The sequence below is a fragment of the Neofelis nebulosa genome, chromosome 8 (genome assembly GCF_028018385.1).
Source record: "Neofelis nebulosa isolate mNeoNeb1 chromosome 8, mNeoNeb1.pri, whole genome shotgun sequence".
Lineage (NCBI taxonomy): Eukaryota > Metazoa > Chordata > Mammalia > Carnivora > Felidae > Neofelis > Neofelis nebulosa.
In genome coordinates this window covers 22,738,989-22,756,261 of record NC_080789.1, presented here as the reverse complement: position 1 = coordinate 22,756,261, position 17,273 = coordinate 22,738,989, and the positions used below count along the sequence as shown (strand labels likewise).

The 17,273-nt window shown below is 38.1% G+C and overlaps 1 protein-coding gene across 2 annotated transcripts in view; it reads left to right on the top strand.

Annotated features, from left to right (window-relative positions):
* The window catches only part of APAF1 (apoptotic peptidase activating factor 1), a 93,482-nt gene extending 76,519 nt beyond the window's left edge, over window positions 1–16,963 (top strand). For both annotated transcript variants that reach the window (XM_058741685.1, XM_058741686.1), the window contains exons 23-27: window positions 4,074–4,193; window positions 4,722–4,847; window positions 6,462–6,587; window positions 8,786–8,932; window positions 14,333–16,963. In XM_058741685.1, the coding sequence (XP_058597668.1) occupies window positions 4,074–4,193; window positions 4,722–4,847; window positions 6,462–6,587; window positions 8,786–8,932; window positions 14,333–14,479 (666 nt within the window). In that variant the 3' untranslated portion in view covers window positions 14,480–16,963. The remainder of the gene's footprint in view (window positions 1–4,073; window positions 4,194–4,721; window positions 4,848–6,461; window positions 6,588–8,785; window positions 8,933–14,332) is intronic.
* The last annotated feature ends 310 nt before the right edge of the window (window positions 16,964–17,273 follow it).

The following is a 17,273-nucleotide window of genomic DNA, read 5'->3' as shown; positions in this document are numbered from 1 at the left end:
GAGCTATGACACTATATTAATTCTTACAGGTATAAGAAGATTCTTCAGCATTTTTAAAATTTAAATTTTACCATTTATATAGCTGAAAACATTCTGTAGTGTACATACATTGCAAAAATTATAGCTCATGGTAGGGACATCCCCAAACTCAATACATTTGGTTAATGCTGGTGAAAGTTTAGCTATTATATAAGGTAATTCAGTTAGTACAGTGTGTTTGAGTCCAGTAAAAAAGGTGTCCCTGTCATCACTGCCTTATCAGAAAGCTTTTGCAACAAACCGCTAAGGCTGTTCTTAATCTTTCCTCAGTCATTGTCAAACTTTTTGTTCTATCTGCTCAGGAAGGATCTCTGACTTCTTGACGTGGAGGGCAGCAGTAAGAACCCAACTCAAGATTGAACATTGAATCAGACACAGCTGGGAATGGCAGTACTGGTCACTGAGGAAGAGCTGTTAATAGTAGTCACTGATTCTCAATTGCAGTAATGCCCAGAAAGTAGGAGCAACCCAGAAAGTTCCTAGTGGAAATGATCTAGGTGTATTTTATGCTTAGTCACACAGGGTGCCTTTCTTTTCTGATATGATTTGGGGAGCCAGAGAAACCTCTCTTTATTCCTCCTCCTCAACATGTCTCCTTGAGTTCTTAAAATGCTGAAATTCCTAATACATTCTCTTCAAAATTCCTCTCATTTCTAACTCCTCTTCTAGGGTCCCCTTGCTCTCATACAGATACCCTGCTCCTGATATCCTCCTTCTGTAAATGAGCACTTGGAGACAGAGGAGATAGAGATCTGAGAGCCAGGGCTCGGTGGTGGCGGGGGGGTGGGGGTGGGGTGGGGGGGGCTGCTTAAGTGTGGAGGATAAAGGAGTAAAGAAAGGGAATAAGAGAAGTGTCATTTCTTTTATAGTTTTGCCTAAGCCTGACAGGAAAAGCCTAAAGATATTTCTACTGTTGAACCTTCACCAGTCAAAAACTTGACCCAGACTATCACTAATGTGCATACCTGTGGTGGTTACTGATTTTTCTTTATCTTTTTATTCCTGATGTTAAAAATTAGAAGAAAAATCTGTTCTAGTCTACTTGATTGCCCACAGCTCAGAAGTCCAACTTCATCAAGCCCACTGGACTTATTATTTTTTTAATATCTTCCCAACCTTATTTTTCTGATTCTTCTGCATATCCTGTATTTCAGCCAGATTGAGCTATAAACTGGTCCTCATAATCTTTCCATGTTTTCCTGTTCCTGTGCTTTAACTTAAACATTCATTGCCTTTATTTGAAAAGCCCTTCTCAGGTTGTGAATCATACTTCCAGCCCATACCTTACCTCAAGCCTACTTTGAATGCACTGTCTCCATCATTTCAATTTCTTCTCTTCCTTTTGTGCTTGAGGAATTCTTCCTGGAGCTCCATATGGAAAATAATGTACTATATCACTTTGTCAATTTGAGGATTGCATTAAGGGGATATTTAATATCTCTAAAACTTAGACATTCTGTGACTTGGTTTGAAGCTGCTCTAGTCAGCTGACCTTCCCAGGCATTAGGGCCCGTAGGACTCAGTAACTTCATTGGAGCTAGTATGTACGTATGTATGTATGTATGTATTTATTTATTTATTTACATCCAAGTTAGTTAGCATATAGCGCAACAGTGATTTCAGGAGTGGATTCCTTAATGCCCCTTAACCATTTAGCCCATCCCCCCTCCCATCCCTCCAGCAGCCCTCTGTTCTCCATATTTAAGTCTCTTATGTTTTGTCCCCCTCCTTGTTTTTATATTATTTTTGCTTCCCTTCCCTATGTTCATCTGTTTTGTATCTTAAATTCTTCATATGAATGAAGTTGTATGATATTGGTCTTTCTCTAATTTTGCTTAGCATAATACCCTTTAGTTCCATTCAAGTAGTTGCAAATGGCAAGATTTTGATTGCCGAGTAATACTCCATTCGTGTGTGTGTGTGCGCGCGCGCCTGTGTATACACACATATACATACCACGTCTTCTTTATCCATTCATCTGTTGATGGACATTTGGGCTCTTTCCGTACTTAGGCTATTGTTGATAGCGCTGCTGTAAACATTGAGGTGCATGTGCTCCTTTGAAACAACATACCTGTATCCCTTGGGTAAATACCTAGTAGTGCAATTGCTGGATCATAAGGTAGTTCTATTTTCAATTTTTCGAGAACCTCCATACTGTTTTCCAGAGTAGCTGTACCAGTTTGCATTCCCACCAGCAGCGCAAAAGAGATCCTCTTTCTCTGCATCCTCGCCAACATCTGTTGTTGCCTGAGTTGTTGTTTGCCATTCTGACAGGTGTGAGGTGGTATCTCATTGTGGTTTTGATTTGTATTTCCCCGTTGATGAGTGACGTTGAGCATTTTTTCATGTGTCGGTTGGCCATCTGGATATCTTCTTTGGAGAAGTGTCTATTCATGTCTTTTGCCCATTTCTTCTCTGGATTATTTGGTTTTTGGGTGTTGAGTTTGATAAATTCTTTATAGAGTTTGGATACTAACCCTTTATCTGATAATGTCATTTGCAAATATCTCCTCCCATTCCGTCAGTTGCCTTTTAGTTTTGCTGATTGTTTCCTTCGCTGTGCAGAAGATTTTTATTTTGATGAGGTCCCAATAGTTCATTTTTGCTTTTGTTTCCCTTGCCACTGGAGACGTGTTGAGTAAGAAGTTGCTGTGGCCAAGGTCAGAGAGGTTTTTGCCTGCTTTCTCCTTGAAGATTTTGATGGCTTCCTGTCTTACATTTAGGTCTTTCATCCATTTTGAGTTTATTTTTGTGTATAGTGTAAGAGTGGTCCAGGTTCATTTTTCTGCATGTCGCTGTCCAGTTTTCCCAGCACCACTTGCTGAACAGACAGTCTTTATTCCATTGGATACTCTTTCCTACTTTGTCAAAGATTAGTTGGCCATACATTTGTAGGTCCATTTCTGGGTTCTCTATTCTGTTCCATTGATCTGAATGTCTGTTCTTGTGCCAGTACCATACTGTCTTGATGATTACAGCTTTGTAGTATAGCTTGAAGTCCGAGATTGTGATCCCTCCAGCTTTGGTTTTCTTTTTCAAGATTGCTTTGGCTATTCTGGATCTTTTTCTGCTTCCATATGTACTTTAGGATTGTTTGTTAGTGGAGCTAGAATCTTCAGTCTTGGCCTAACTTACAGGGCTTAGGAAACTGTGAATATGTAATGGGGATACTTTTCTCTGGAAAATTTAATTGGATGGAGAGCTCACTAGCATATTGCGGCTTTTCTCTATCTTCTGGTGTAATTAATTGCTCTCCAAGAAACTGAAGAAAGTGATTTTTTTTCTAAAGATTTAATTTGTTTAGAGAGAGTGTGAACAGCGGAGAGGGGCAGGAGGAGAGAGAGAATCTCAAGTAGGCACCACACTCAGCCCAGAGTCCAACATGGGGCTCTATCCCATGACCCTGGGATGACCTGAGCTGAAATCAAGAGTCAGATGCTCAACTGACTGAGCCACCCAGGCACGGAAAATGAGTTTTATTTAGGAGGAAACGTATTTTATTTTGTCACTTAGGTTAATTAATCCCAGCTTTTCTCTTCTCGGTCTCTAAAATGGGAACACCCTATTTTTTTCTTGGTATTCTTCTTTGGTTTTCTTTTTTTATTAATAATTTATGTATTTTTTAATTTACATCTAAGTTAGCATATGGTGTAACAATGATTTCAGGAGTAGATTCCTTAATGCCCCTTACCCATTTAGCCCATCCCCCCTCCCACATACCTTCCAGCAACCCTATTTGTTCTCTATGTTTAAGAGTCTCTTATCTTTTGTCCCCTTCCCTGTTTTTATATTATTTTAGCTTCCTTTCTCTTATGTTCATCTGTTTTGTATCTTAAAGTCCTCATATGAGTGAAGTCATATGATATTTATTTGTCTTTCCCTGAGTAATTTCACTTAGCGGTATTCTTCTTTATTTTACTGAAATGCCATGAGGATAAAAGATGTTAGGCTATTGAGCACATACTACCCCACTCCTCCAATGGGATATCATGGGAAGAGGGTTATAACAGACTTACTTCTTTGATAATTAGGTGTGGAATTGGCAATCAGAGGAATATGTCTTTCTACAAGCCCATCAGGAAACAGTGAAAGACTTTAGGCTCTTGAAAAATTCAAGACTGCTTTCCTGGTCATTTGATGGAACAGTGAAGGTAATTTGAAGCACAAGGTTTTTTTGTTTTTGTTTTTAAAGTATTCTGATATTGTAATGATTATATTGTGATAGCTAAAAGCAGATGGGTGGTAAGTACCTAAATTTTTAAATTTCTGTTTTCTCATGGCTGTTTTCTGTTTACTGCGATCACCTTCATCTGTGTGTTTAAGGGCACTTAAAGAGGTCAGAACAACCATTGTGCTAAAGCTCTTATTTTATAGATAATATATTCTAGATGATTATGCTCAGTAATACAAAATGTTCTTTTTCTAATTTTTTTTAACGTTTATTTATTTTTGAAGGAGAGAGAAAGAGTGTGAGTAGGGGAGGGTCAGAGACAGAGGGAGACACAGAATCCAAAGCAGGCTCCAGGCTCTGAGCTGTCAGCACAGAGCCTGACACGGGGCTCACACTCACGAGCTGTGAGATCATGACCTGAGCCAATGTCAGATGCTTAACCGACTGAGACACCCAGGTGCCCTCAAAATGTTCTTAAAAGTGCCAACTTCTGTATTTCTTTTTGAAGGTGTGGAGTATTATTACTGGAAGAATAGAAAAAGATTTTGTCTGTCACCAAGATACAGTACTTTCTTGTGATATTTCTCCTGATGCTACTAAGTTTTCATCTACATCTGCTGACAAGACTGCAAAGGTAGGTCAGTTAGTTGAAATATGCATGTATAAAAGTTAGGTATTGGTTATTTATTATGAGTCCAAATGATGTATAAAACAGTAAGTGTCTATGTGTGTGTCCCGTTTTGTGGGTTTTTGACAGATGCCCATTGACGTTTAGTGTGTCAAATAGATTAAATGAATAACATTGAGGACTTTTGATTTCTGCCTTACTAATGACTTTTTTATCTATTACTGATAAAATGCAATTTCTACCATATATTATAGGTGGGAAAAAGCACTGAAAGGGATTTACATTTAATTGCGTATCCATTGTAAAAGTTTATGCAATTAATGTAAGTTGATACTTTGGAAAATAACATTCCAGTGAAATGCTGCCTGGTTGGGGACATTGACTATCCATTCTCTTCTTTTTTATCCATCTTTGTTAATGACCTCATTACCCATTTTTCCAAACTACAAACCTTGGAATTGGCTGGACTCTGTCCTGTCTTTCATGTTCTGTTGATTACTTCTCAGTGTTTCTTGGCTCATTCTTCTCCTCCTTATCCCACTCCATAAGATTTGGTCTCCTCCTTCATTGGTGAACCTTTCTTTGGTCTGTGCCTCCTCCAGTTTATGTTTCTTACTACTGCCTGAATCTCCTGTTGAAATACCTTCTGCGACTTGATGGTTTTTATGCCAGACTCCTTTGCCCTTGACCGTCTCTTTCTGCCGCATTGTTCCTTCTGTGCCAGGCTACTTTTACTTCCATCTTTTGTGTACTCAGTTAACTTTGGCATGACACAACTTCTCTTTTTTTTACCGCGAAGCATTATGACTCATTCTTTCAGAGGTAGGTTTGATGTCTGCTTTTCAGTGAACCCTTTCCTGCCTGTCAGGCAGGGTTAGCTGCTCTACCTTCAGTGTTCCAGATTACTCCAGTTTCTTAGAGCATTTACTTCATGTAACTATTCACTTAATGATTCATAAGTCTGTATACCTGATTATAGAGTTTTCAAGGACAGGGAGGGTATCCAGTTCATCTTTATACCACCAGTTCTTAGCTCACGGTGTCTGGAACATGGCAATTACAGTACATTCTTATTAAATGGTGATGACATTGAACCACAAAGAATATTGGAAAGAAATAAACAGTACTTTGGCTGCCAAGACAGTAAGATAGTGATCTTTAAAGAACACTTGTCATATATTAGGCCTTGTGCTAGAATTTCACTATTATCTCACTTAATCTTCACACCATAGGTACTATTACCCAATTGTACAGGTGCAGAAACGAAAGCTAGAGAAACTTACATGAGTTGTCAGTACAAGGGAGCCAGGACTCACACTCAAGTTGGCTCTACTCTGTAGACTGTTCTTAACTGATTTGCTATTCCTTTTACGTCTAAAGTTAAAGAAGCTGTGATTTTGGTCCTTGAGCTTAAGTTATTAACATAAGTAATTACAGGGAAGATAAGGAAAAAACAATGTTGCAAGTTGAGACTTGGGCCTCTAATGAAAATTTATTTAACTGTTGAATGTTAGAACTTCCATATGATTGAATTTATGGCTAGTCAGCCCCAAGACAGGGTTTGCAGGTACTTACTTTGAGTGTATTTACTATTCTTAAACAATCTTAATTGCTTTCCAGATTTGGAGTTTTGAACTTCTTTCCCCTCTTCATGAGCTGAGGGGCCACAAAGGCTGTGTGCGCTGCTCTGCCTTCTCTGTGGACAGTACCCTGTTGGCGACTGGAGATGACAATGGAGAAATCAGGGTAGGGTGTTTGCTGACATGAAAAAGCGCTGCTCTTTCTGTAGCTTTGGTTAGTGCTCTGTACCACATGGGGGACCTTTGTTAATGTGACTGAGAAGTACAGGCCCTGGGGTTCTGGTTGGGTGAGACCTTGTTTGCTTTATTTCCTGTGCACAGTGTGTTCACAGCTGCGCTCCTCTGCAGGAAAGAATTAGTTTTAGTTAGAATGAAGTGTATGAGTTAGGGTTTGTGGGGGCACCTGGGTGGCTCAGTCAGTTAAGCATCCAAATCTTGATCTCTGCTTGGGTCTTGATCTTTGGGTTGTGAGTTCAGGCCCCATGTTGGGCTCTGTGCTGGGCATGGAGCCTACTTAAAAAAAAAAAAGAAGAAGAAAAAAAGAATACAGTCTCTGAATGTGAGGATGCAAATTCCTGAGCTGTTTGCACTTGGTTGTCTGCTTTTAGCTTGAGAATGATTCATTGGGATACTTGGACCTGAACCAAAGGTTGTTTATAGTGGCAGAATTTGAATAAAATAATTTTATAAATCATTAAGTAGATTATAAATGAATTGCAAATTCTGCTCTTCTGAGCACTGAAAGAATCACTTAATGGAACTATATCCATTGGATAGTCAACATTTATAGTGTGGCCTATTACAGTCCTCATGGGATTGCCTGCCTCTGGTTGTGTTAGAAGGATTGGGCAGTTGATGGGAAAAATTTGGGTGTTGGGATGGCTGTTTTAGTAACCAGTGTATTTGAAGAACGTCTTTTTTTTTTCTTTTTTTTACAAAGGAAGATTTAAAATTCATGAGAGAGTATTCAGTTTGCAGGAATAGAGGAATTATCAGATGGTCTTTCCAGGAAAATTAAGATTCTCCTGCTTGAGGGCTAAGTAACCAATCTTCTCTGTACTGTTCTAATAAATGCCATGTCAACTGAGGTGGCAGGGCTGCTTTGGGAACATTCATTTTGCTCTGACTTCTCATCTTAGATGAAAAGGGCTCCTTTACTGGTTATGAAGGAGTATTTCATTTTTCAGAAACGCTTGAGGAAACCAATTCTCTTTAATTTATTTTTTAATTTTTTTAATTAAAAATTTTTTTTAATGTTTATTTTTGAGAGAAAGAGAGACAGCGTGTGTTGGGGGAAGGGCAGAGAGAGAGAGGAGACACAGAATTCAAAGTAGCCTCCAGGCTCTGAGCTGTCAGCACAGAGCCTGATGTGGGCTCGGGCTTGAATTCAAGAACTGTAAGATCACGACCCGAGCCGTAGTCGGCCACTTAACCCACTGAACCACCTAGCTGCCCCATATTCTTTCTTTAAATGCATGTCATTTAAAATTTTTTCTTTAGTACATTAAACAAAAAGTGTTTTTCCTTGATTATTTAAAATGTAGCTGTAGTAATTTTTTTCTCTCTCTGTATATATGTATCTCTGATATTTAGCTATCTTACTAAATTCTAATGAGTCTGTCCATTTGATTTTCTTGGATCAAATGTTTCTAGGAAAACATTTACAAATGATGGTTTTGGTCATTTTCCTTTGCTGTTTATGCCTCTTTTTCTTACTCTGTTGTGCATTTATTATTAGAGTACTGCCCGTGTATTAATTATCACTGGAAATAAATGGAAATATTAGCATCTGTGATTGGGTTGTTCATAAGGATCTAGTAAAATAATCTTTATATATATTTGTATCTTTATATATGTGTGTATGTGTATATACACACACACACACACACACACACACGTAAAACCTTAAGGCACTTAGTGTTTAAATATGTTTGAATGACTTTAGGTGTTTGAATGACCTCTGTCAGCATTTTTCATGGTAGATCCTGCCCTAGAATTCTATTTTTTTTTTTTTAATAGTTTGTTAAGCCTTTTTTGTTTACTCCTTGCTTCTCCCATTATTCTCTTACTAAATGAAAAGGATCACAGTATTCTGACCAATTGTTCTAAGTTCTCTTGTTTTATTTTTTGGAATATGGTTAATGATAAATATTTTATTATTTTATAATAATTACATTTTTATTATAGTGAGTGGCATTTAAAAAATTGAACAGGAGAGAATGCAATCTAAAAAAATTCCTAAGGTATCACTGAATTGTAATTATATTTTTGAGAAAGATTTCCAAATATGTTCCAGATTAGATGGATAGATATATAAAACTTCTGGGTGACCTTGTTAATGCATTGTGTATTTTGTTTGTGTAGATATGGAATGTCTCAAATGGTGAGCTGCTTCATTTATGCGCTCCGATTTCAGTAGAAGAAGGAGCTGCTACCCATGGAGGCTGGGTGACTGACCTTTGCTTTTCACCAGATAGCAAAATGCTTGTCTCTGCTGGAGGATATCTTAAGGTAAGAGTTCCTCAAAGACTGTGAAAGAAAAGAACAGCCTGTGTACTACTTTCCAAGCTATTTTCACTTCCTGTTTCTCAGTTGGGCCTCATACAACCTAGCAGAATGGAAGGGCAGTGACTGTTATCCTCATTTGGCCTAGATGAGACAGATCTGCAAGGCTACTTTCCTCAGTTCTCTTGGAAGTTTTGATGACAGTGTTAGGGATGTTCTCTGTACACAGCTCTCATACTGCCCCATACTTAGATGATCAGAATGACTAGAAAGTTGGGTGTTTAACTTAATTTTATTTTCCACTGATGGTTAACTATTTTGGTTGAAAGTTTTGAATTATTTGTGAAAAAAATTTGTGAAATTTCCTTTTTTTCCCCTTAAGTTTATTTATTTATTTTGAGAGGGAGAGAAACAATCCCAAGCAGGCTCCACACTGTCATTGCAAAGCCCAATGTGGGGCTTGAACTCACGAACTGTGAGATCATGACCTGAGCAGAAACCAAGAGTCGGACTGTTAACTGACTGAGCCACCCAGACACCCTGTGAAATCTCTTAGGTACTACTAGTAGCATTTGTAATAATAGTAGCAACAGTATATTGCTTTATTTTATAGCCTACAAAATGCTTTACTTACATCATCTCATAAGCCAGCTTTGTAAGCTTAAATTTCATTATTCTTGGCTTATAGATGATGAAACCGATGTTCATTGTGTGTGTTGTGGTGCCTCCGGGTCCTTTTTTGGTGCTTGCATGTATTTATCCACTCGGTACGAATGTGTTCTGTGCCCACTGTGTGCTAAGACACTGCTATATGGCACAGTGTTTTAAGACTTGGTTTTGCCTTTCAGTGACGTATAGTCTGGGGAAAACAGATAGTGAATAAATAGTCTGTAAAGTATAGGAGGGTTCTGGGACATGTGTGCATAAAGATGGAGTTAGCAGAGGCTTCGTAGGGAGGGGGATGCTTGCAGTGAGTCTTTTGAATGGTGGTACATTTGTGAAAGGGTTGAAGATACTATAGTACTGACCACTTAAAATAGATCCCTAATAAATTAGATCTTATAATACTTTTATTTCTTACTGAAAAAATTCAAGTGTAAGAAATGATTCTGATTAATTGTCTAACACAGTATAGGTGTTCAAAAATATTTGAATAGGGGCGCCTGGGTGGCGCAGTCGGTTAAGCGTCCGACTTCAGCCAGGTCACGATCTCACGGTCCGTGAGTTCGAGCCCCGCGTCAGGCTCTGGGCTGATGGCTCAGAGCCTGGAACCTGTTTCCGATTCTGTGTCTCCCTCTCTCTCTGTCCCTCCCCCGTTCATGCTCTGTCTCTCTCTGTCCCAAAAATAAATAAACGTTGAAAAATATTTGAATAAATGAATTTAAGTTTTTGGTTATATGAGACCCACATAATTACAGTTTTACTCAACATAAAAATGTACCTTATAAGAAAGAAGACAGTTTTTAGCTCTGTGAGAGGATGTTTGTTACAAACCCTTTTTGAGTTGCATTGAGAATGCACTGCTATTTATAAAATGTTGCATTAAACTATACCTTTTTGGTATAGTTTATTTAGTTACTGGAAGGGATCTTGAAACTGTCACCATCTATTTTCCTTTAATGTAAAGATAAACTGAGACTCTTAGTCTCCTCTGAGGATGATGCTTGGAGGAGCAGCATTGTGATCTTTGGGTTGGAAGCAGGGGGCCTTGAGTCCATTACCTGTTGAAAAACATAATTGCTCAACTTTGACACTGAGCTTCTGGAGACCATGTCATTTGATACTGTGGGCCCCAGAGAAGGCTGTCACATAATCATGAATCTGGCTTATAAGGTGTGATAGCAATCAATGACAGGATTCCCAGAGTTCTTGGAGAACCTTGAAATAGAGCAACAGAATAGATGTCTGTACTGTAGAGGCTATGTCTTAAGGGAGTAAGAATCCATAGCCTATACATTCAGTCTGTATATTTAAATGACAGTCAAGCTGTTCTTCCCTCTGGTTTGATTACTAGCATGGTTAAACGGATTATGATATAGCCCAGCCTGCACATACTCAGCATGTTAATGAGACTATCAAAAGCACAGAGCAAATTAGAAGTAAAAAGGAACAGCTGCTGTAGTGTCCAAAGGAATGAGCCTTTTGAGTCTGTTTACTAAAGAATCTAAGCTATATAAATCGAATGTCAGTAGGGTAAAGTAGATATCCAGTAGCTAAAAAGCTCTTAACTTTCAAAATGCTTTCTTTTTTTTTTTTTTTAAAGTTTATTTATTTTGAGAAAGAGAGAGCACGAGTGGGAGAAGGGCAGAGAGAATCCCAACCAGGCTCTACACTATCAGCCCAGAGTCCAACGCGGAGTTCGATCTCACAAACCATGAGATCATGACCTGAGTCGAGATCAAGAGTTGTATACTTAACTAGCTAAGCCACCCAGGCAGCCCTCAAAATTATTTCTATCATAAAGTTAAAAAATAATATAATGTAGCTGTTTACTTGTGTAATGCCATAGAATACATAAGTTAGAATGATAGGAAATCGACATTAATTCATACTTACAAGAAGAAAGCTGGTTTGAAATGTGGAATACATGGTGATAAAAGCAGGTGTGCCATTATATAGAGGAAAGAGAATGTAATAGTCAGGAGAGTGAGCCAGGGCAGACTGCCCAAAGTCAAAGCCTGTCTCTGCCACCCATTAGCTTTGTGATTTTGCATGAGATTATTTAATCTCTCTATGCTTTGATTTTCTTATTTGTAAAAATGGGTATAATAATAAACTCTAGCTCATAGAGTTGGGATGGTTAAAGGAGTTAATGCATGTAAAGCACTCATACATAGAGTCACATAGTGTACCTTGAGTAAATGTTAGATATTTTTTAAAATTCACTTTATTTCTTTTTTAAAAAATTTTAATGTTTTATTTATTTTTGAGAGAGACAGAGCACAAGCAAGGGAGGGGCAGAGAGAGGGAGACACAGAATCTGAAGCAGGCTCCAGGCTCTCAGTTGTCAGCACAGAGCCCGACACAGGGCTTGAACTCACGAGCCACGAGATCATGACCTGAGCCCAACTTGGATGCTTAACTGACTGAGCCACCCAGGCGCCTCAAATTCACTTTATTTTTTAGAGCAGTTTTAGGTTCACAGCAAAATTGAGCAGAAAGTACAGAGTTCTCATATACCTCCTGCCCCCACACATGCACAGGCTTCCTCCACTGTCCATAGATTATCAAGAGAGTGGTACATTTGTTACAATTGATGAACTTACACTGGCATGTCATTAGTACCACTCTTGGTGTTGTTCATTCTGTGAATTTTGACAAATGTATAATGACATGTGTCTACCATTGTAGTATCATACAGAATAGTTTCATTGCCCTAAAAATTCCCTATATTAGCTATTTCTTTTATTAAAAAAATTTTTTTTAAGTTTATTTATTTTTGACAGAGACGGAGTGCAAGCATGAGCTGGGGAGGGGCAAAGAGAGAGGGAGACACAGAATCCGAAGCAGGCTCCAGGCTCCAGGCTCTAAGCTGTCAGCACAGGGCCTGATGCAGGGCTCGAACTCACGAACTGTGAGATCATGACCTTTGCCGAAGTTGGACGCTTAACTGACTGAGCCACCCAGGCGCCCCTATATTAGCTATTTTTAATGTCATTGTTTTTTAGTCAGTATTCAACTTAGTGGCTTGATACAATGTTTCTAAGCAGAGTGGTTTGTTTCAGTAGAGGGAAAGGTAGTGGCACTAGATTAGGTACCAGAAACAGTTCTGCTTCTGCCACCTGCTAGCAGTATCATCTTAGGTGACAAGGCCTTTCTTCTCTAAGAACCCTGGTTTCCGTATTTGTAAATGAGGCAGTTGATCTAGGTGATCTTTAAGGGCCTTACTATCTGTGTGATTTGTTTCTAGGGAATGGAAAGTAATGAATTTTCTCTCAAGTAGGTGGAATGTGTCCTGTGCAGTCTTGATTACATTGCTATTTTATAAAGCAAAATCGCCACTTCTGGAAAATTTCAAGTTACTACAAGTTGCTTTAGTGAGGTTTACTAAAGTCCATGGGGTATACTTTTACCAGTTACTATTACTGAGGAAACACGAATAGTTTACCCAGTCAAGCACAGAATGTTAGGCACTGCCCCCAGTTACAAAAATGAGTGACACCATTATTTTGTTCATGATACTCTGAATCTTGATGTACCTGATGCCTTTTCAAAAGGTGTTTATGTTCATTGTCTCTTTTACCCTCATTTTAGCTGTGAGATACATGGGTAAGCTTTATGAATATCTCCATTTGGTAAATAGCTGTAAACACTGTTATAATTTGACCAAATTCAGTGATCAGGAGGAGAAAGGAAGGATTGGCCGGAGCACCTGCTGCATGCAGTTAAGATGTTTAATATTTATTTAGCAAATAAATGTATAGACTCTTATATAGAGCAACATGGTCATAGGCTCTTGAATCATCCTGATTAAAAGGAAGATTAAGCTGGGGCTCCTGGGTGGCTCTGTCGGTTAAGCACCGACTTTGGCTCAGGTCATGATCTCACATTTCGTGAGTTTGAGCCCTGCTTTGGGCTCTGTGCTGACATCTCAGAGCCTGCTTCAGATTCTGTGTCTCCCTCTCTCTCTGCCCCTTCCCCACTTGTGCTCTGTCTCTCTCTGTCTCTCAAAATAAATAAACATTAAAAAAATTTTTTTTAATTAAAAAAAATTTAAAAATGAAGATTCAGTAGAGAGAACATTCTGTCTGGTGTCCTATAATAAGAAATAGTCTCAGTGTCTATCAGAATACCAGTCTGTGTCTGCAAAGGAGCATTTTAATTTTTTTAATTTTAATTTTAATGTTTATTTGTGAGAGAGACAAGGTGCAAACGGGGAGGGGCAGAGAGAGAGGGAGACAGATTCTGAAGCAGGCTCCAGGCTCTGAACTGTCAGCACAGAGCCTGATGCGGGGCTTGAACTCATGACCTGCAAGTTCATGACCTGAGTCGAAGTCAGAGGCTTAACTGACTCAGCCACCCAGGCACACCTGCAAAGGGGCATTTTTAAAGAAAACAGGGTTATTCTTTTCATTCTACTAAGAAAGATATGCAGGTGGCAGAGTTCAGTGCAGTCATGGCCATAGTTTACTTTGTATAGCCTTGTGTTTGTAGCTTTCTGTAGGCTGCACGTTTTTCCAGCATACCTTGCAGTGGGGTTAGTGTTGCATAACTGTGGGGCAGTCACCAGGATTAATCAGGAAATAGTGACTAGGTTGTTAATATTAAACCTCAGACATTTTTCCTACAGTTTGCCGAAGTTTGGGAGTGGGGAGATGATAGAGTGAAGGACCTGGCTGGCACTAACTGCAATTGTCACACAGAGTAATTACCAGTCTAATGAGAATTTTGTTTTTCTCTGAACAGTGGTGGAGTGTTGACACTGGGGAATCCTCACAGACCTTCTACACAAATGGAACCAATCTTAAGAAAATACACGTGTCTCCTGACTTCAAAACATATGTGACTGTTGATAATCTTGGTATTTTATATATTTTACAGATGTTAGAGTAAAGTAGTTAAGGAATAATGTAGTTGAACTCTTTAATTTTGAATTGGAAAAAAATTCTATTGAAACTTCTGTATTTCAACTTTTTATAAAGCTGTGAATTGTTTTGCAGTACTGCATTCATTATAAAAGTGTTTGTGGTTGGGTGAATAATATTAATGTAGCCTTTTCCCAAACGAACACACCTTTAATCTTGTTTTTCATAATCATCCTCATTATTGTTAACAGTTTGTCCTTAAGATGCAAATGAAAATGTAAATATGTACCTTGTTATACTGTTGGTAAAATTCTCTCTTGATGCATTCAAATTGGTTGACATAATTAATGAGAATAATTTGAAGGAAATATGTATTTTAATGCTATTATTATGCAGGCTGTGCCTCAGGGTAGCAGGCCTGCTTTCTGAACCACATTACCCCAAGGGGTATAGTTCTCCCAATTACAATCTTGAAGCTTATTTGCACCCCTTAAATTTGCTTTAAAAATATTATGTTTGTGTGCATAGGTTGCAGCATTTCCTTAAATTCACTAGATAAGTGAGTGTTGGATTTCAAAAGTTCTTGTGAAGCAAAAATCATAGGACTACGTTTTTCTCACTAGCTAATGGCAGCCCTGTGCTGCCACTGGACTCTAGTTGTCAATCTTTGAGTTGGGTGCTGTCTTGCTTGCTCTGGTTTTTAACCAGACTTGTTACTTGACTGAACTTGACCTTCCTTTATAAAATTTTTTTTTTTATTTCAAGAGAGAGTGAGAGAGAGAGCCAGTGAGCATATGCACATGTGTGTGTGTAGGGGAGGAGCAGAGAGACAGGGAGAGAGAGAATCCCAAGCAGGCTCCACACTTAGCACAGAGCCTGATGCAGGCGCTCAGTCCCATGAATTGTGAGATCATGATCTGAGCTGAAATCAAGAGTCGTCACTTAACCAGTTGAGCCACCCAGACACCCCTGAACTCGACGTTGCTTAATCCTCAACTTTCTTCTTTTCTTTTTTTACAGTTGAATTTTTGTAAATTAGAATAATTGGAGAGGACCAATTTTCATTATGTTCTAGCAGAATTTTTCTAAGAAATATAAAATAGTAAAAAATCATTTTCTTCTAAGTCTGCTTACTCAGATGAATGGCATCTGTTTACTCAGATGAATTTCGAGAGAATTCTCTATGCTTTTCTATGTAGTAACAGAAGAGTCCTCGTGAATCTGGAAACTGGTCTGTCTTCCAACTGGTATTCTTCTCTCTTTTGTTCCCTTTCTTCCTCCCTCTTTCCCTCCCTCCTTCCCTCCCTCCCTCCAAGGTTAATCAGGAAAGGTAGCTCTTAACAGAGAAAAAGTATATCAGCATCAGTAACTAGCTTTTTTGACTTCCTGATTAGGAATTTTAATTGCATTAAAGCTGCATTTTTGCCTGACAATACATTATTAAGGGAAATGGCAATAAATTAATAGATGTGGTTCATATAAGAATAACCAAAATTCAAGAATTTTGCTGCTGCAGCAGAAAGTAAATCAAATGAATATTAGTGTTAACAGGTAAGCAGTGAGCCAGTTTCTATTGTTGGTGTGTATTAGATGTGGTATAGATAGGGGACCTAGACCACTCCGGATGTATTTTAGATTAGATATTACTATTTAGCATTTGAGGCAGTCATAAGTATAACGAATACAATCTTTTACATTGTTAAGGAGGTTCAGCTGTTTGGTTTTTTATGATGGGTTGAGGTACTAATTTATAGGCTTACTGTGATTTCAGCAAATGTGATGTGAAGATCTTAATTTTATGAAAAAAATTATGTAAATAATGTACTTAGAGTAAACCATAGTTTGATTTGCATACAATGTTTAGAAACTATAGCTCAGACTATAACGTATTAACTTTTGGAATTAAAAGCCACTTGACTGTTAAACTATAGAACAGACATTTGGCTTTTACCTTTGATTGGCCCTTGTCTTCAAATAAAAAGAAAAATGGGAAGAAAAGGTAATGACAAAAAGGCAATATCAAAAAGATGAGAAGACAAGGTAACTTGAGGGAAGAAGAGAAACCCAATATGAGGGAGCTATATGTTTCATGGCAGCTCAAGTGGTCAGTCAAGGGGAGGATTTTGTTTTGTACTTGCAGATGAGCATTTTCAAGCATTTTCCCTTGCTTTGTTTTTTGTAATGGAAATTACATTGCATTTTGTATATATAAGGATTTTTTTTTTACATTGTATGTGTCTTGTATGGTTTGAAAATTCTTAGTTTTATATTTATGATACAAGTCACACAACTTCTTTTGCCTTGGTATACATTTTAATACATGAATTAAAAAATTTTATAAAAAATAAAATTCCTAAAATATTTTTGAAAAACATTTTCAGATTATTTCAGGCTCCTTGTCCTTTGTTGGTTAGAAAACAGATGTGAAAGATTCTTCAAACTAAAGCTACCATTCTTTCTATTGCTTTATCAACTATGTCTAATTCAATTTCATTAAAGTTTTATCTCCTCAGTTTATCTCTGATGATTGCTACCTGGTGTGGCTGTCATGGTGCATGGTGAAGATCCTGTAAAGAAGAGAATTAATTAATTTTTTTTCATTCAGTAAATATTTATTGAGATCTACCATGTATCTGGCATTTTTGTAGAAATTAGGTATATAAAAGTGAGCAGAAAAAAAAAGTGAGTCTTTGCCCTACCTCAGTTCAGAGCCAGGGAGAGGCAGACAAAAAGTAAAATCTGTAGTGTATTATAGTATGTATATATGGTATGTATAAATGAGGGGTTGGGAGCGTTACAGTTTTAGGTGGAGTTGCTCACTG